The sequence below is a fragment of the Argopecten irradians genome, chromosome 13, assembly GCF_041381155.1.
Source record: "Argopecten irradians isolate NY chromosome 13, Ai_NY, whole genome shotgun sequence".
Taxonomy (NCBI): Eukaryota; Metazoa; Mollusca; class Bivalvia; order Pectinida; family Pectinidae; genus Argopecten; species Argopecten irradians.
Genome location: NC_091146.1, coordinates 18,317,581 through 18,338,408, shown reverse-complemented (window position 1 = coordinate 18,338,408; position 20,828 = coordinate 18,317,581). Strand labels below are relative to the sequence as shown.

Genomic DNA, 20,828 nt, shown 5'->3' with positions numbered 1-20,828 from the left:
GGATAAAAGTGAAATGCCATTTCTGTTATCATATACGTTGTGCACTATGCAGGAAAACAAGATTATAATTTCAGATTGAAGTAGATTTATTTAATTACAGAAACAATATCATCAGTGACATTAACACATCCTGTATGTATGGAAAGCTATTCATAGAAGACAATAAGAAATTTACAATCCAAACACACATATTCTATAGGTTTTGTCTCTATTGCATCCAGTGAGACAGACAATCAACTTCTACAGATTGGTAAATATTTTCCACGATATACATTATAAAAAAGGCTTCAACTACTGATTACAAACACTTGCGTCCATAACAACAAAGATGAAAATATATATATATACGTTTTTATACTTCAAAGTATGATGTGTAACATCACAACCAGACTTGAATGGTCCTATTATCCCGTCTTTGTATATTACAGAGTTATAGTTATCTCCCTTGCGGGAATGGATTGATTGTGACGTCATAATTCTGTGAGCGAAATTCACGACTTTTTACCTTAAAAGCGTGACGTTATACTCGAAAACACATGACGCCAAAAGCAACACCTACCCACAATGTGTTAAGACGGAAAAGACATGTTAGGAGAGCTAATCTTTGTAAGAAAAAGTCTTTGTCAAGCTAAGGTGACGTATGTATGTACAATTCTATGCTAAAGCTTGAAATACTACATCTTATATAAAGCATGATATCACAGCAGAAGGTATCGTACACAATAAAAATTTCATTTTCAAACTTTCACAAAATACCGAAGACGTACTGATAAATATCAAAATTAAAATGAGGTTCGGTATACAGATGTAATTAGTTCACTCAAAGATAATTTAAATTATGCTTCTCTTTTTTCCACCATATATCAAAGATAAATTTCAACTTGATGGTACATTACGAATTTTTAAATAATTGCCATAGCTGGTAAATAATATCATGTTAAGGATAGAAAATAATTGTCAATTCCCAGATATGATATACGTGTAGATAACTGTCAGAGTAAGGAACCTGGATTCAACACCTTACAACATTGTCTCATTGTAAGAAATGTTACATATGATTGTAATGATAAGTTAAAACAATCGAAGTTTAGCACAAACGTGGTAAACAGGTTGTAATAATCACAATGACTATGAAGGATGTACTGAAAATACCATTAGCGCAATCGGATTTAGCAAAGCCTTTCTTGCGCGATTGGGAAAAAATAATGTATGGTACTAATTTACTGCTAAAATGATATAAGCGCTATGTACATTTACAGTACTTCTTTGCCATTATTGTATTTTTGGTCACTTATTACAGTTAAAGATACATTTATGTAACTCTAAAAGAATGTCGGTGTGGTTCACATCCTACATTATTGCATTAATTGCTCATTGTAACTTCTCTAAACCGGATATCATCGAGAGCAGTGTATTTGGATAATATAAACAGGTTTTCGGATTAAAGTGGTTTTAATAAAAAAAAACAAAAAAACAACGTTATACAATTACGCTGGGATAGATATGGAACCTGATTAAACAAGGTCCGGTTACGACAATCTGTCCTTCCTTTACGAACAACAACATACTGTATATACGATACATTTCGCTTCTTTCTTATTTCCACCATATTCGGAAATACATAAATTAGTGATTAAGGACTCTGAATGAGAATCATGCATTCATATATAGTTTCACAAAAAATTAAATTCTCTTTCGATTTCGCTCGCGACAAAACGCGAAAATTTGTATTTCGTGAATGATACATTGTATTTACTTTACGTCTAGTTGATGGTGTACGCATTGTTGATGTATTCATATGTCTCTCCGTTACAATCAGCCAGGTGTGGGTACATGTTCTCTTTCTCAGACTTCGGTTTATATCCTACTAATGCTATTGGTGATGGGTCTGGTTTTTTATCTGGTTTTTCAGTTGTTATTGGAGTTAAAGTCACACCTGTGTCTAATTCTTCTGTATTCTTCTCATCATCGCCATTAATATCCTGGAAAGAAAAAGACAACATTTGTATTTCAATGAGTGAATATATATGTAGAATCTATAGAACAGAAAGCTTCTTTCAAACAACCTGTTTTTTTTTTCAATTTTAACTGTATACAAAGATGCGCTTCTAATGTATTATTGTCATAAATCCTCATTCTAGTCTATCATTATTATATTCCTTTCGTTTCACTTCGGCAGTACTGACGGACAAAAGCAATGAGAAGTAACTAAGATAGATCAGAATGTGTATTTAAGTTTCATTAATGTTGACTTTATTCGAGACGAACGTCGGATGAACTTTTAAAAAATGAAATCGTTATCATAAACATATGTATGTAATTAGTACTGTTAATTAAATCGTATGTCAATTGCGATTAATTAAGTTTATTCGTTTGATTACATTTGAGGAGGATCTTAGTTCATTAGTAAGAAATAAGATATATCGATAACATATTACTTACATTTTGTTACGGAATTCATATGTTTATGAACTGTGTAAAGAATACATTGTTCTATTGTTTATTGGTAAAGTTAATAAAACGTGTATCTAAATGGCTGATTTCATAATTAGATGGACATTATAAAACTAGCTGCTGAAGTATAATACTATGTTCATACAGGATACATAAAGTGTAAAACCTCTTTGACGTTGGAATGTATTAGATTCTCATTCTCTGTGTATTAGCAGGACTTTGAATATCCGGAACTGAATTTCCGGAAAGCTTACACGCATTTTCTACCACGAGATATAAACGTGTTTTTATTTAGAAAACGTATTTCACTTATGTGTATGCTAATAACGACTATGTGTACATTTTCTAAATCCGTTCCTTAGATAAACAATCTTATGTTATGAATTTAAACTACCAGAGTGTACTAATTATTGACTTCCGTCATATATAGCAAACAATATCTAATCTGTAGTGAAATTAATTGAGCACTCAGAAAACTTGAAACTATGTAACGTAATAACTACATGAAATGCTGACTCCTTATCGAGCGTTTCTAAGGCTTAAGTTACTTAATAAATAAGAAATGATAGGTCGAAATTGCAACTTAATTCCATTATGGCGAGGTCAACTGAAGCACATGTTATTTATGTACTTTATCAATTATTGTGACTGGTAAAAGTATCGGAAAGACATGAAATCAAAAGGTATCCATCCTCGATACTCCAGAAGTTCCGATCACTTACGATCTGTACACGCATCAGGTAGTGCAATGCGCTAAAGTAAACGTTTGATTTGCGGTTTGGTGGACCAAATAATATACCCCATTATCACCATCCTCGATACTACAGGGGCTTCTATTACCGACGTTATATCCACCTCTGGGCTGTCTCATAGTAAAACTGAAAGCAGTTCAGGAGACAAACTCTGAACAAATCACATACCTGCAGACACTTCCTTTGAAGACAACAAAGAGAGCGACGCCCAACTTCAAAGCAAAACAGTTAACCACAGTGTTGTTGCATCTTTTGATGTATATCAAATGCCTACATAGACTGTTCTGTTGTCTTCTGTTTTACTGTGAAACAGTCCATGCATGGATATAACGACAGTATCAGTAACCACTTGAGTATCGAGGATCATACCAACAAAGACTGCAAATCCTTTATCATTTGATAAACGATTCCCAACACAGTGCAGTATTGTCCATATAATGTCCTACCTCTGGGTCTGGGAAGTCCATATTACAGCGTAGTTTCCGGAGTAAGGAGTTTGGTAGACAGCAGAATATCCGGTCAAAGAATGGTATCAGATACTTGGGGTCTATATCATGTGTGCCATTAGCACCTGCAAGGTAACATCACAAAACCGATTTGACAAAAGACAATTATCAAGAAATGAAGAAATGTCAGCTGTACCTTACAGCTGTTCTTAGAAAGCATGCTAATAACGAGAAAGTCAATTTTATTATTTACAAGCAGGTCAATTTTATTATTTACAAGCAGGTTTATCTAATTTCTTAATAAAGAACCAGGCCCAGTTGTTCAAAGGTGATTTGTGAAATTCTCATTTCAAAATTGCTGCCAAACCTATGAGGATATCTTCACTAAAATCATCGAATCGGTGAAAATTTAGATTTTTTTTGGAAATTTCATATCTTATAACTTGCCTGTACAGAAGCTGACAATTAAACCGATGATGACGACAGTAGCGGCCCCTATCGACGGATACCAAAGATACGAAACTGTGTATAGATGATTGATGCCAGTTCTGAAAAAATATAAAGGATGTAAATACGAGAATATGTGAACAAAATGTCCGATTAGTATCTAAGGATTTGACATATATGTAGAATTGATACTTATTTCCGCGCGATGTTGAGGACATATTGAAGATATAATTCGGAAAAGATAGGTGAATTGACTTACATTTCTTCTACAACAGGAGCGGAAATATTGACAGCTGTTGCCATGGTTGTTGTTACGTTGAGGGCGCCCCCTACCGTACAGTTGTCGGACGGAAACGGAAGTGTAGACTTTGTTCCGACAACACTGTAAGCGCCAATACTGATCCACATAGGTAACACCAAGCCAAATATACTCCCAACTACGGCTCCCTGGTAATACGAGCATGTTGAAGTGTTATCTCTATTATTTTCATTATGTTATCTAGCATAAGAGGAAAATATCAGTATTAAAACTTGTTAGTTTATCAGGAAACGCAAGATACAGTAAAATGTACCACCAGGAGCAACATATTTGGCCATTTTAAGTCTCCCAATATACAGGCAATACTTCAGAAGTAAAGTCACATACAATGAAATAAGAAAAGACAGGGATCCGGATTGGACAAGGACCTGGATTGGACAAGGACCTAATTTTCATCATATCATGAATCATTTTTCTATTATCTATGATAAAGATGAGCGTGCAATGATTCTAAATTAAAATTTTATTTTCTTCAATACTATAACAGCACAAAAAAGATATATTTATTTCAAAATCAGAAATTAATGAATGATTTGGGGCCCCGCTTATTACAAAAATGATAACGTAGAAAACATCTTATAAATATTTTACTTACAATCCAGTTTGCCCAAGGAAAGAATGCACCAAGAACAAATATACCCAATAGAGGGCCTGATGCGGCTCCGGTAAAACTCAGAGAAGCCTAAAACAAGAAAATAAGATTTTCGTCAAATGCGGAGTTTTAAAAACAAAACAATGTTACCGATTTAATTGTTTAACAATTTTTTGGGGTCAACTTAAGTAGTGTAATGGGGATATATAGCGTGTTTTATGAACTCCATCATTTTGAAGGACATTTGTATTTCTGTTAACTCTTTTTATCAGTGTACATTATATCAGTTAACTAGAAGCGATGTCAGTGTTTTAAATAAGAACGCATTTCATTTTGTAGCTAATAAAAAAACATTCATTACAAGCGAAATTTCATGTTTTGACTTGCACATTGCACACATGGTGGATCGTTTTCGGTTATCCAACATCTTAACCTGTTACGTCCTAAAATAATCCTCACTGTTAAACCAAGCAAAACAAAACAGCGCATGAGAAAAGAGACAAAATTGTAATGTAAACCATCCATTATATAAGAATTCTTATATTTAATCTACGTGTGTTTATACTCTACCTGTAGTACTGTTCCTCCAAGGTTCATAGCCATAAATGACATTCCAATTCCACAGCCGCCATAAAACACAACTGTAAAGATTTCAATTACGTCACATATTAATCACCATATTACGAACAGGTGAATAAGCGACACTATGATAAAATAGTTTAAAATATAAATGTAGCAAACAGAAAATGTAATATAAAAATCATCGATTTTTTCTATCTCAAATATTTGACCTGACAGTAACAGTTACCTCTCTTTCGAGAACAAAGGGTAAACGTTTTCCTTCCGTGAATACTACTCTGTAGCGTCATTGAATGTAACTGGAGTTTCTTACGTTCTGTTACTATGTGTTGTAAATATTGTCGACTGTAGTATAAGTACTTACCCAGAATTCTAGTGACCCATGTCTTCTGTTTTTCTGACAGGTTATAGAGACAAGGCTTTAGAATATCCTCCCAGGTTACAGCGGAAAGGGCGTTCAGGCACGACGACATGGTACTGTAACAGGATAAAACAAACACTTTAAATATTACTGTAAACCAACTTCGATGGCGATAACAAATCGCGAAAATATAACGCCGCAAAAATGTTTCAAATACAGGTAAAGTAGAATTAAGAAGAACCATGAAAGTCTAGATCGCAAAATTGATTCGCCACGACATGTAAAACAATAAAGAATATAAAAGCGAAACACAGTTACCGCAAAATACGTTGGTTTACCGTATGAACAAGAAAATGGGTTATGCTACACAATGATAAAGATATTCCAAGGATAGGTTTGTATGATAAATTCATCAAATCAATCAGTCAAGTTAAAAACAATCGTAGAAAAGCCTAATTAACCACAATAATTTATGTATTATAATGGTTAGTTTGATTGGTGATCATATTAAATATAAAACACAGGCGCGTGGTGTAAGTTTATATACCTTAGCGCTCCGCTGAACAAACAGGCAACAAATAGTCCCGGTAGACCAGGGTAACCGAGTTTTTCCATCACAAAGAATGGAATGATCTAAAATAAAACAAAGAAAAGACATTTTTTTCTCAAAATTCATGAAAAGTAAACAAGCTTACTGGAAATCAACAATTAAAATCGTCCAAGTTATGGCATACTGACACAAGACAAAATTGGAAGTTTGAGCTTTTTAAACACAACGTTAAGTTTGATGTTTCAAGAAATGCATCAATGACTTAAGAGAAAATGTCAGTATAACTAAGGTGTACTACTTACACGTTTGTCTTATTTACCTATCGGTTATATTTAGCATCGCGTGCTATTTTGCCTTTTTCACAGCCGACAAAGCAGGTTTCATGAAACCTCCCAACTGATCCTTAGCGCACTGTAATACCATAGTATGTAGTGTATAACGAGCATTACCTGATTAGAATTGGAGACGTCCTCATTTGACAGAGGGTCACATCCTTTCTCTGCGTAGTAGGCGAAGACTACAATTCCGGCCAAACATGTGATCGTGACGAGAACAAACACCCCTATGATGTTCAACAGCACGGCCCTGAAACATGAATACCCCCATTTATAACGAAGATAAATTCCTACGACACGCACTAATACAGTAAAAATAATTCTATATGACCTACAGTATGTGTTGTCATTTTCTGGTCATGGCAACCTACCAATGCGTTCAAGATATATTATGAATGCACATGTTACCTATAATATATATTGCTATTTTATATAAAATGGTCATATAAACAAAAGGAGAGTGTTTGTTTGTTTCTACATCTTATAAACAAATAGAAATGATGAATATAAATTTTAACGTGCGAAAATTAAAATTCCAGGGGACACTGACGCTAAAATGTCACTACCACATATTGACCATGTGACCGGTTAATATATAGCAGTCTATTTATGTCGTAAAACCGTGCAACTCTATAACCGCTATGTATTCTATTAATACCTTCCAACTTACGCTTTGGCTTTCTTCAGATTTGGCAGGGCGCAGTACCTCTGGACGGCAGCCTGATTGACACCATAGGTAGCCGTCCATCCTACCATACCGCCGATCACAAGTGACCAAAAGGAATGTCTCTGGGTAGGGTCAGGGTTAAAACTGAAAGTAGAACAGGGATTGTGGGTTGAGCTTAAAACTATTTTAAAACGTATCTTTTATGTTTTAGTTCCTAAAAACATCCTCTATTTGTACGTGGGTATTACATTCCAGTGGATTCAGAATGAAGGATCCCCTCGTGCATAGCCATTTATGTACTCATCTTAGTCGATTAATTCCACGAATGGAAGGGAGTTTTGAGAGCCGGAGCTGAAGTATCAGTAACTTAAATATGTGTTTGATATAACATAATTTTACAAGAGCTATACGAGTTACGTCGCTTGATCTCACGTGAGGATATATCAAATAAATGATTAACGCAAGGAGTTGTTTCCCTTGGTCTCACATTGGCTGTTGATGAAACATATGATCACACAATGAGTTACTTTCGTGAATGTCAAATGTTTCCAAGATTAACTTACTCGAAGAATTTGATCCTATCCCAGTCTTCGTTAACCTGCCATACTTTATCCAGGCCTCCAACAGATATCGACCCCTAGAAGTAAACAAATATCTAAATTAACAATAATGTTCCGACAAATGTAGTAAATTTACAAACCCATAAATAAGTGCACCGAATTAATTGTGGATTTACCTTTACGATAAGAAACAAAGTTAATGCTATGCCTTATGGATACATTCTTTTTGGGAGCAAAAAGTGCTTAAAAATGTGTTTTCCTAAATTATACGTTTCTTTTTGTGTTCCTGCATTCGTAACAAAATTTTACAGTATCTGCATTCACTGTGGAATAGTTCTGAGAATATTTTTAAATAACTTATACTTCAAGTTACTTTCAACGTTTGTAATTATTCAACGTTCTTTATTGAACATCATGCATGTAAAACAAAATGTTTGTTAAAAATGCCGTTCACTTTTGGATAAAACAGTTACGCGTAACAAAGTTTTGACGGATTTTGACATTGACTTAACTTCGAATAAAGCGTGTCGACAAAATCACTATACCTGTATAACTATTGCTAATATCCCTGCTACCATGACCAACGACTGGAATACATCTGTCCAAACTACAGCTTTCATTCCGCCCTGTAACGAAATACGTAAAGAAGAGGTAAAACACAGCTAATATTTCACTGATAATCGTTTAATGCATATTCGGAGGTTTTGCGTTACATCATACTAAACTGCTCTCTTTCTGTTATCTCGCCCATTTAGGTGGTTTTTTTGTCAGCATGTGATTAAACCGGTGATTCAAAACCTCTATGGTGGATAATGACGTAAAGACGTGATTATTCATGACCATATGTAGCATGCAGATATTGTACTCATATATATAAATACACATTGTTTAAAGAACTAAAACTATACGAGTGAGTCATTTGGAAGAAAAATAGTATGAATGTGTGATTTAAAATAAATTTCAATAAAAACGACGAAATAGAATGAATGATGATTGATGTTTGATTGGATTATTATCAATTTAATGTTGCAATAAAATGTTAAAAATAAAAATAAAGAAAAAAGATAACGAAATATAAGGTAACTAAATGAAACAATACAAAACAACAACATTGAACTTTACCAGAAAAGTGTAGAAAGTTGAAACTAATCCAACCGTGATGACCGTGGCCCAAGTAGGAAAGCCAGTTACTGAAACAAAACACGCCGAGCGTTAATTCACCTGAAATCCTATAGTGAATGATTCAAACATAATCAAAGTTGTGATGAATCATTAATATTTGTAGGTAAATAGGATAATGAAATTAGAGCTACTGTGCTATTGTTTTTAATTAAATGTCCATTAAAATCAAAATCTATTTTAAGACCTGTGTAAAAAATAAAAAAATAAAAAAACCCAAAAACTCCATGAATGTTGTTTTGCCTTTAAGTAATTACTGAGATAAGATTTCGTCTTCATCAACAGATAAACCTTTGTTTATATATTACATATATTAGTTTGCACTATTTACCTGCTTCTAGAGCTGTTGAAGGAGCATACGAAGCTATACCCATATAGATTACCTGGAACAATAGATAAATAAAATAAGAAACTTGTCAAAGATAATTTGTTGTTAAAATTTACAAATAGGGTAGTAAAACCATTCTTTCGCCCATTCATTTATTCATTCAATTCATTTTTCTTTCGTTCATTCGTTCATTCTTTGACCATTTATTCATTCACATTAACATATTCATCGACTTGTGTCTTCAGGCAGTTTTTTGGTTCTCATCTATCATTCATTCATTCATTCGTTCGTTCGATATGTTTATAGACATGCATTTTTTTTCTTTATATCGAGCAATAACTTCTTTCATTATATTCATCATTTTACTACAATTCATTCATTTTTCATTCATGCATTCATTCATTCATGCATTCATTCAATCAAACAATTAATCATTCATTCGTTTATTTAATATAGAGTTCGTGTGTACTAGTTGTGATAGATGTCATGCGAACGAAATTTAAAGTCACCAGATTATATGTAAGTGTTGCCAGGAAAATAAGATAAGAGCTCTCCGCACAGATTACTCGGCATATTTATGATCAATATAATTCATTCAGACATAAACTATACCACCCATAATGACCTACTTGATCTATCTGCCATCATAAATATATACGATAAAAATGAGTTTGTGTGACTTTGTAGCTACCAAACTCTCACAGTATCTACCCAGTTATTGTTGACACAGTTCGACGTGAGGTCCTCGCCTCACATAGAATATATGATTTTGATTACTGTTATGGTCGACCGTGATTCACTTACAATACAGAGTTTCATACATTAACCATTGTTTTCTCTTAGCAGAAAAATATGATAAACTATTAGCTTGATTTGTAAACCAAGCTTCAAACGCATTTGTATGTGTATGCATATCAGAGTTTACTAATAAAGTATTGTATTGTTTAAACTAGCCTGGATATGTGTTATTGACATAGTCTGAACAGACATAAAATTAGTTCTTTATTTCATTATCATTATGCACTCAACAACAATCTGCACATTATGTGAAAACCATATCTTTGTGTTAACCTCACATACTCCCTTTTAATATGATTTGTTTTAATTGTTTTCGTATTGATTAAGTAAATTGATAATTATTAGCTGCAGTAAAGTGAGAAAGAGAATGAAGGAGTATAAATGAGGAGAATACAATCTAATGCCAAAATGAAAATAAAAGTATGGAAAAAATAACATGACAGATTAAACAACTCTTTGTTTTATCTAATTTACTTAATTTTAGTTATTTTTATATATATTCAAAAACGTTATTTTTTAACGAGTATTATTTATATATGATATGACTATGCTATGTATAAATTGTATTTTAATACATGACGAGCCAAATCTGTGTACAGAAGAGAGAGAGAGAGAGAGAGAGAGAGAGAGAGAGAGAGAGAGAGAGAGAGAGAGAGAGAGAAAGAGAGAAAAGTAAATTGATGAATTCTTGTCAGCTTACTACAGGCTAGCCTTTTTTACATTAATTGTTATGTAAATATTGCGTCAGTGTATACATGTTTATGCATTTCTGTTATCAATTTGTCTTTGAACAGTGAAAGTAATGTTTAACATTTAAAAACGTCTTGGTACAGTACCTGGTTAACATGCATTAGGAAATCACAGCACGTCTGTATTTTGTGTTTGTAGTTACATGTACAAGCTATCGCTTTAAATCCTCGGGGTCAATATTACGTGGTCTCCTATACTCGGCATAATCTTTAAAGAGGTAAACATTTTGCGTTTCACCTATTCCTACATGGCTTTGAATTAATTTTGCATACAGGAAAGTGGGAATATTGGTTCGCCCGTTGTCAGTATACTGTGACCGGGTGGAGTGTGTTGTTTGGTGTCGTCGACAGCATGCTTCAGTGATATAGCACTATAAAAAGGGCAACAGATCCCCTATACAAGAAGACACAACACGAACATACCGCAGTCTTCCAAACACTCACCACGAACTACATACCCGCTACATATTGCATACCTTGGAAGCCGTCCTTACGTGACCCTGGCTGTTGATAGGACGTTAATTAATCAAAGAAACAAACAAAGAAACATTTCGTTTTTAAATTTTCAGATTTCAGTAAAAAGGCGAAATATGCGAAATCAAACCACACACACTCTCATAAAAATGTTTTATTATGTCTGCAATGCAAGACAAAAGAAAAAGAGTGTGAAAATAAAATTTAAAAACAAACCTGTTGAAGTATCATCATGATTGTTCCCGTCAACTTGGCGGCTTTGGAATCGAATCGTCTTTCCAGATACTGTTTAAAAATAATATTTTTGAGCAACTAAAATAACTTAATTAACTAATAATCATTTATAAATACAATGAACTTGTCTAAATAATATGAACTCCGGCTCGTCATGGTTGTAATCGTTGATTTTTCTCTCGTTCAAAGTTCAATTAAAATACAAAGCTACACCTGCAAATGTTACCATTGTCATGTCAGGGGGAAATAAACGCTAATTACGAGAAGTAACTTTAATTGAGAAAATTCACCCAACATATAACAGGAACTGTTTACGTGGAAATGCATTATTAAACGTTAACAGGTTTATTGATCTGGACAATAAGTAATACCGTGGAATGTATACACATGCAAATCGCGAAATTCAACACTCGATAATATATTCACGAATTGAATTCGCGAATTTCAACACTCGCTAATATATTCACGAGTTGAATTCGCGAATTTCAACACTCGCTGATATATGCATGAACTGAATTCGCGAATTTCAACACTCGCTAATATATTCACGAATTGAGTTGGCGAATTTCAACACTCGCAAACATATATATTCACGAATTTCAACACTCGCTAATATATTCACGTTTGCAGTATATTGATGTTATATATTGACGCTCCAGTAAGACACTAGAACATAGAGTATCAGAGCGTAATCGGAGATCAGGCTCCAGGATCATGAAAGAATCTTAGACTTAAGTTTAGACTTAGCCAATAATTACTGACGTAACTGTTTGAATGTTATCTTTGATCGGCTAAGTCTAAAGTTACGAGAATTTAGGACTTTTTCCTGATCCTGAGGCCTGGTTTTAATAAGATTGAATATATCAATATTAGAAACTAATACTGGGAACATTTGGTGTCTCGCAAAGTATTTCTACATCTTCATTGTCATTGAAAAATTGAGACGTATAGATTATATGCAGTAAAACAAGAATAATAATATACATATGTATACAATTTCGTAATTTATATTCTGATACAGCTTTACAAATTCTCATCAGTATGAATGCTGTAGAGATGAATTCGCCGAAATAAACTGAAGTGGATTTATCTGGTTCGCAAAATGTGCGAAAGTAAACTGCATATTAAATAAATTTTGCTTACATTACATCAAATGTGACAGGTTTTTCTAGGGTAAACAAACGGCGAGTGTACGGTAAATCATAACATTGTGTACATCGCAGAGGGCAAACCTACACCGGTTACGTGAGATTTCAAGTGTCGAGATAACTGATGCGAATAAATTATAAACCGACCTATTTTTAACATGGTAGGATCACACATCGAGCACTTATAAACAGAATTCATCCGTCGTCCGCCGAAAATATTTTCGATTGATTATAAGCACCAGTACTGAGCATATATTTGCTTAACGTATTATGTATTCGTAATTGCTGTTGTTAATGTTTTTAACATGTTTGCTGTGTAACCAGTTCGATTATGTATGTGCATGCGTGGCTCTACTTAGTATTTTCATCAAAGATTAGATATCTTTGTTCAGAAATGACGGAATATTTTCCATTACCTTCGATATCACATACACGGTCTGATAGTGTATGTAATATCGAAGGTGATGGAAAATATTCCGTCATATCTGAACAAATATATCTAACCTTTCTTTTTTTATAATCTATATACATATTATTTTTTCTATATTATTACACCGGACAATGTGAAGATTATTTTTTTCTGCATATATAAATATATATATTAAAACAACATAGCAACGAATTAATGCAAAGTACTTATGTACCATGTCATAAGTGGAACCCATGTACATGTATATGATGATATACAAAATGTATAATACAGATTTATGATGATGAAGTAGTCCCTTGTCTGATTTCGTTAGATCATGATCGGATGTCGACACGGTTTTTGAATATGTTATGACCTTTGACCTCAGAAAAGGCGTCGATTGTCTACATAGACACATCCATCACTTGATAACCTATTTATGTCATTCATTTTACATATTGACGACATTGAGGCTCAGTAAAGGTCTAGTTACACATATCAACCTAAATCACTGTCACTTCAAAAATGTTAAATACGTCATCACCTTCTGCGTACACACTAAGTTGCGACTCGGCGTAGAAGTCAGAATTATTCGAGCTTGGTCGATATCAATTGAATATGAAAATGCATTTGATTCAGACTGCGATATATTTTTTTAATAAAACATCAAAACATTATTGATACAACAGCCCCAGTAATATTTTAATGGTGTATCAACAGTGTCTGGAAGCTAAGCAAGTAAGGTATATATTTTTTAATTTAACATATTAACAGTCACAAACAGCGAGTGAGTAAAATATATCGAGTGATTACATGTACAAGATATATAGTGTGGTATATATGCTTCACAAAACAAAAATAGCAATCAGTGTAGACAACACTTTTTCTGTATCATTTTATTATTATAAATCTAAATATCGAAGATTCCAACGCATATTTGTAGCAATATAGTCCTGCGACTCCAAATATTTAATTTGACATCATAACATACAATCAAAAAAGGGCAATATACTCGAATTTTATTGTATTCTTCTGTTTTTTTTAATGAGTTTTCCTATTATCCAAAATAAAAAATTTTAATGAGTATTGTTTTCCTCCATTTTACAAGGCGGAAACTAAAACCAACGTTTCCCCGTTGGCGTGCCTCGTGGACAAATCAGTATTTTATGGTGTTTGAGTAAACTTTCTGATCGATGATCAGGATTTATAGACATTTATTCATGACTCCATTGTAAACTGAAGCTGTGATTGGAAACTACGCAGATATTATGTATACCACTATGTCAATTTATCTGTGGTGCAAAAGAGTTAATTTGAAAATGATGGAAAAAATCTTTGTATATTGATGTATATATTCGATTCATTACTTTCATGTTTTTGAAGTATACGAACCTTTTAATCTGAGTTGATATATACAATAAAATAATGTAGTTTTTTATAATTATGAGTTTTACATGAAAGTATATACATGTACCACTGCTTTCATTAGAATGCTATCTATGACTGGCGATCTGTTTAGTAAAACTATTTTCCTGTCCCTTCAATTAACGCCGGAACAAACGAAGATTGCTAGTTATCATTGTAGGCTTTTGTCAAATACCATATGGTGAAAACCAAATAGAACGAAATATTCTTATGTCTTGTTTAGCAAGAGGCCATTTGGAATTTGAAGACACATGTATGGCTTATGTTGAGAAAACGACAACTAATTAGGGAGGACCAAACTTGAGACATAATTAGATTGTAGAATAAGTAATGCATATTTCAACGTATATATCCCCTTTGATTAAATCGTCATATGACGTCATCCGTATGACATCACGAGATATAAAAATAGGTCTTACCTCGAATGAGCTGGTGAGTTTGAGCGGGTATATCAGAGGTACAAATATGTACGCTGCCAACACGATTGCAGCCATAATACCGAAAGTATAGATAAAATACTGTACGCCCTTCGTAAACATTTCCGCGGGCGTCCCTAGAATCAAAATGGCGGACATATAAGAAACGAGAATTGATATGGAAACAGGGATCATTTGCATGTCACGTCCTCCGAGTAGAAACTCCTTCGTGGAATTTTCCTGACGACCTTTAAATGCATAGAAAATACCAATTCCAGCGGAGATAACCAACATGGAAGCAAATGCAGTCCAATCCCATGCATCAAACTCTGTTTTAGACACCATTTTGGCTCTATGAATCACGAAGAGTCAATTATCTTTGCTTGCAATCTCCTGCAGATTCTCTCTTTATCGCTATTATATGTCTTTGAAATGACGCTTCTCAAACAAGACTAAAACATCAAAAGCAATGAATGTTCGGTACTGTTAGCATTAGGAGAACACTGTTTGCCAGGATCCAACATAACCTGTTGACTGTGCTATATATACATTCCGATCTGTCTTTTTTCATCCAGTCACATTAATGTTCGTATTTTTTTTCTATACCTTCCGCCCCTTCATCAACTGTCTTTCGACCGTCACGACCCCTAGAGTCACAAATGTGGACAGGGGTCACACATATGTATTTTGTAGACTTAAGTAATGTATTTATAAACGGTACATTGTAGTCATGCTTCGGATTCATAACACATTATACAGTAAGGTATGTAAAGATGAGCACGGCTTGTGAACACTATTTGATAATTATGTAAATGATATTAAGATTTCATACGCTGATCAACTATGATGTAGTAGGACTAGGCGATGTAATCGTGAACAAAGACAAGACAAAGAGGAGTTTATGTTGTATTATGTTACAGTGTGTGTACAACCAATCGTGTTCCTGAATTAAGTAGTTACAGATACACCAAAGACCACTTATTTCGTTTAATTTCGTTTGACATTATATCATCGGCGAAGGCCATTTGAGGACAACGTACATTGTAAATAATTATGTAGGTTTAAAGCAAATATCTTTGATGTCCCAGGAGTTACTATCGGGGGTTCGATCCCCGGCACGGACGTGAAAAGGTTAGGGAACACCTGCCCGATCACGTGGGTCTTCTCCGGGCACTCCGGTTTCCTCCCACACTAAGATCCCTCGCGCGCTTACATCCGGGCCATCGAGAGTGATTTACATAAGTTGTATAACTTGTTTCGTAATCGATGTAAAATAAATAAAGTTTATATTTATTTATTTTATACTATCACTGTCGTTATAGCCACCTCTAGAATATTTCGTAACGCAACGGAAGGTTCTGGTTCCGACTGTAGATGAAACTGGTAGTACGGTCATCAAAAGAATTGGTTAACGCTAAAATATATGGCTTATAAATTGGGTGTAACTGTCTGTTAGTCTTCAAAGGAAGTCTATGTAGCCTATGATTGGTCAGTTATTGTACTCTGAAATATCTTCAGGCTTACTATGGCATTATCAAGGGGTAGATATGCCGGCAGTAACAGTAACCCCTGGGGTATCGAGGATGTAGAGGGAAAAGGTCAGAAATGGAAAATGGATATCAAACCCCATCATCATCCTTCATCTACAATGTTACCTGGAAATATTAATTCTAAACACTGTTTGCACATATATGTACTGAGTCTGATGAAAGTGACATGGTACACATCGTACAAGTTAACAAAACGTGACACATTAACCCTGTATTTGTTATGTAACATTCCTTAAACCATACATTTCAATCCAAAGAAAATGTTAAGAAATAATAGTTTTCTCGTGTAAAACAGTGCGTTGTGTTACAATAGAAAAGGTCATTTTTCGAACATTACAGAAACGATCTCGGTCGATATCCTACGCCACTGAAACTCCAGTAATACCGGCTATATTCATGGAAATTAATTATTTTTGCGACTTTGCGGGACATTCAGGTGGTTGCAAGAAATAATCAACGAATTAAGACATGAATAAATCATATGTGCGTTTTATTGTTTCTAAGTAAATCATGTAACCTAGAGCACATATTTTTTTTTATTTTTTTTTTAATTTTGCAAATTTTGCTGAACATCTTTCCATTATGCATAATGAGAATATATTCAGTACAATTTGCAGTGCGAATGGAAAAAAAACTGATTGCATATTCACTCAGCAATTTTACTTTGGCTGAATAATTAAAAAAATATCAAAAACCACCAACACAATACGTTTATAAGGCATTATACATATATCATTATGTCGTGTAACACAATTTAAACATCGTGGGCTACAGTTTGGCAGCTTTGAAATACGATTTTCTGATTGAGCTTTCTTGTCTTCACATTGTAAACCACTCCATATTGTTTTTTCTAAAACAACCCATTCGTTGCTGTGTGGTATATATTAACCTATCATATACTGTTACACAAGACATAATATATGTACACTTGGATATTCTCTCGAAACCAGAATCGTTGTATTCATTCATAACATGCTTACGTCCTTGGGAACAAGAATTTGTTTGTTTAGATATCTATTCTTTGTCATTGATTAACGACGTGACATGTGTTATGGGAATGGACGAAATATTACTTAATCAGAGTGCTTCGTTATCGGATAATATTGGTTTATACAATCATACTCCCATAATTCTTTAAAGCAAAGAGTCGGACAAACAAAGGCTTAAGTCCATAAAAATGGTGTTCATATATCCAGTATAATTTTTTATGAAATCGAAAAATAAAATCTCCCATCAAAATCGCTCTGTATGCCCGACAATATGAGAGTATAGATATGTAGATGCCAATTAGACAAAGCGCATTCACACTTTAAAGTATATTTGTAATTGTCCATTTGTCATATAATATTTTAGAATTGCCAATTGACATATGACATGCCTTTATATATAGTTGATAACGATTCGAAAGATATATATATATCAATAATGATTAGCAATGACATAATCGTAATCATAAGATGGAACAACGATACACTTCAGTGATCGCCGATAAACGATATTGTGACGTAACAATGCTAATGACGTAGGAATAAAGGACTGGTAGCCTTATACAAAATACTGTCTCGTAACGTTGTAAAGTAGGGTTGTAAATATTGAGTGTTATTTCGGACTGAAGAAGGCCCTATAGTGGCTGAATATATATTCCATAAAAATGATTTTGATTTTACTTTGAATTTATTTATTTTGGCCTTTTATTTCGGATTATTAATATACTAGCTTTATACCGTTTTTCCTCATTATGGTAAATATTGATATTTGTGCAGTCTTTTTAAAATAAAATAAGATTTCCCATTGGTAACATTGTTGACACATGTCATACTAAGTGACGGTGAGTAATTCTGGTGTTAATTGTTATATGACTTTTCTATAAATTTCAATGGCCTAAAACCGCGTTAGCGTTGCTAGGTAAATCTTGCGTTGCTCCTATCACCGAATGTTATCGACTTACCACCAAAGAGAAATACCCATGTGTGAATGGTTGTTTTCATCAATAAGACACAGTGAAGAAGGGGTGATTAAATCAGCAATTTGAAATGAAATAAAAAAACTTAGTTAAAACTGATGACTGCCTATTTGTTCTTATTAACAGAACGATTTGTACTAGCCTTAAGAGAAATGTTTTTTTGTTTCTTTTAGTGTTTAGACGTTTAGATTTTCGTTCAGAACATACTAAAGTCGTTATCGCTGTTTGTATCTTGAAGTTTTGGTCCAACCGTTTCCGTCAAAATATTTACGACGATGACTATTCAGGTTGATCAACAACAAAAAAATTCGAGACAAATCATCCTAAGTATTACTCTATTGCAGATCACAATATTTACCCGTATACAAAAAAATCACATATCTTTAATATTTCTATTTTTTATAATTTAATTCATAATATATAATATTTCATATTTCTAACATAATCGTAAATAATAAAGCAACCAAACCGAAATGAACTGTAAATAGTACATTTATGTTGCGGTTTATACAGTTATTTGCGAAACGTTTCAGATTAATTTTGAATGTTGTTTTAACGAAATAAGCCTCGCGCAAAAAAGTGGCTTACAATGTCATATTATTTTTTGCACTTACCTCAAATGAACTTGTGAGTTCTAGAGGATAAAGTAGTGGTACAAACAGCTGTGCGGCGAGAATTATAGCTAGAATCATCCCGAACACATAGATAAAATATTCCGTCCCTTCCATATACATCTCGGCGGGTGTGCCCAAAATCAAAATGGCGGACATGAACGAGACGAGGATTGACACAGCTATAGGAAGAAGCAGCATGTTTCGTCCGCCCATAAGATAGTCTTTAGTTGACGCGCCCCGACGTCCTTTGATGGCGTAAAACACTCCTATTCCAGTAGATATAGCCAACATGGCGGCGAACGCCACCCAGTCCCAAACATCAAACTCATCCTTAGACGCCATTTTTTTTGTTTCACTTAGATTTGTTTTTTTTTTATAATTTTGATAAAAAAATCAAAAATACTGGATACAAATTTTTCAGTAAGTACCAATTATATGATTGCAAATATCGCAAGATATGCCTCTCAAGATGGTAATTTTGTGCAGCGTATGACTTTTCTTTACTTTTTTGAACTCCTGACTAAGCTGCAGTGAATCAGTTGGTCTATATTATCCCAGATGGGTGACGGTCGGGTGTATCGCCCTCTGGTACAGACTGGTAAAGTTTATATTCTTATCAACGTAAACAAAGGCGATCTTCTCAAGCACTGTTAGCCAAAACCGACATCAGTTGATATTTCAAAAATGTTTCAAAAGTTTGCAAAATCGACAAATTAGCCCGTGGTTTTAGGGTTTCAGTTGTAATATGTTAACGTTCATCCATTTTAACATTTCGTGTAAATCCCAATGCTCAAATGACAGATTTTCTCTGTGGATATTTAGAAGATGACGAAGCTTTCTTCCACATTACAGAAGTTTTCTGATGCTATGGTGTCGTCTCTACTCCACGGGTAGCATTAGTGGTTTATGGTACTATAAACTGACAGACGTTATGTTAACTATGTAAATCCCTATTGATTTAAGAGATTTAGAGTGTATAAATGTATGGATTTACGTAGACACTGACCTGAATTTTCTAGGATGCTCGCAGATTTAATTAGAATGAAGTTTAAAACATATCAGTGAAACTGAATTTAAAGATACTTTATGTACACTTTTTACGAATGGTGTTTTTGCTCTTTAAAAACAGAAGCAGACGAATTTGTATTTTTTCAGCTACAAAATAAGGTGCTTACTTCATACATGTACTATTACAACAATTAAAAAGTTTGTGCTGCTTATTTTACTTCAAGCTTAAATAACAAAATGTTATTAATTGCGTCACGAACAAGCTTTATGGCACTATGTCCTATATGAAATGAGAAACTAATTGCGCAGATGGTAAATGCAGAACGAATAATTTCATGCGTGTTTTTTGTGTTAATTAGTTATATATACACACACAATTAAACACGAATTATAACCCAAATGATAAATAATATTTATGCTCTATCGGTGATGGAGCATCTTTAAGTAATGGTTAACGCAAATTTTGATTAC

General features: G+C 33.8%; 1 protein-coding gene across 2 annotated transcripts; it reads right to left on the bottom strand.

Annotated features, from left to right (window-relative positions):
* Positions 1-68: 68 nt before the first annotated feature.
* LOC138305983 (sodium-coupled monocarboxylate transporter 1-like) lies at positions 69-20,221 on the bottom strand. 2 transcript variants are annotated; one of them, XM_069246293.1, is made up of 16 exons: positions 19,350-20,221; positions 11,807-11,875; positions 9,573-9,624; positions 9,185-9,252; positions 8,608-8,688; positions 8,066-8,139; positions 7,506-7,646; positions 6,950-7,085; positions 6,498-6,583; positions 5,954-6,066; positions 5,581-5,651; positions 5,014-5,100; positions 4,359-4,546; positions 4,100-4,200; positions 3,653-3,777; positions 69-1,982 (listed from the first exon to the last, which is right to left on the bottom strand). In XM_069246293.1, the coding sequence occupies exons 1-16, from the start codon at positions 19,689-19,691 to the stop codon at positions 1,764-1,766; spliced, it is 1,953 nt and encodes a 650-aa protein (XP_069102394.1). In that variant the 5' UTR covers positions 19,692-20,221; the 3' UTR covers positions 69-1,763. The 2 variants fall into 2 exon arrangements, with proteins under 2 accessions (XP_069102394.1, XP_069102393.1); XM_069246292.1 differs by lacking the exon at positions 19,350-20,221 and adding an exon at positions 15,226-16,089.
* Between the last annotated feature and the right edge of the window lie 607 nt (positions 20,222-20,828).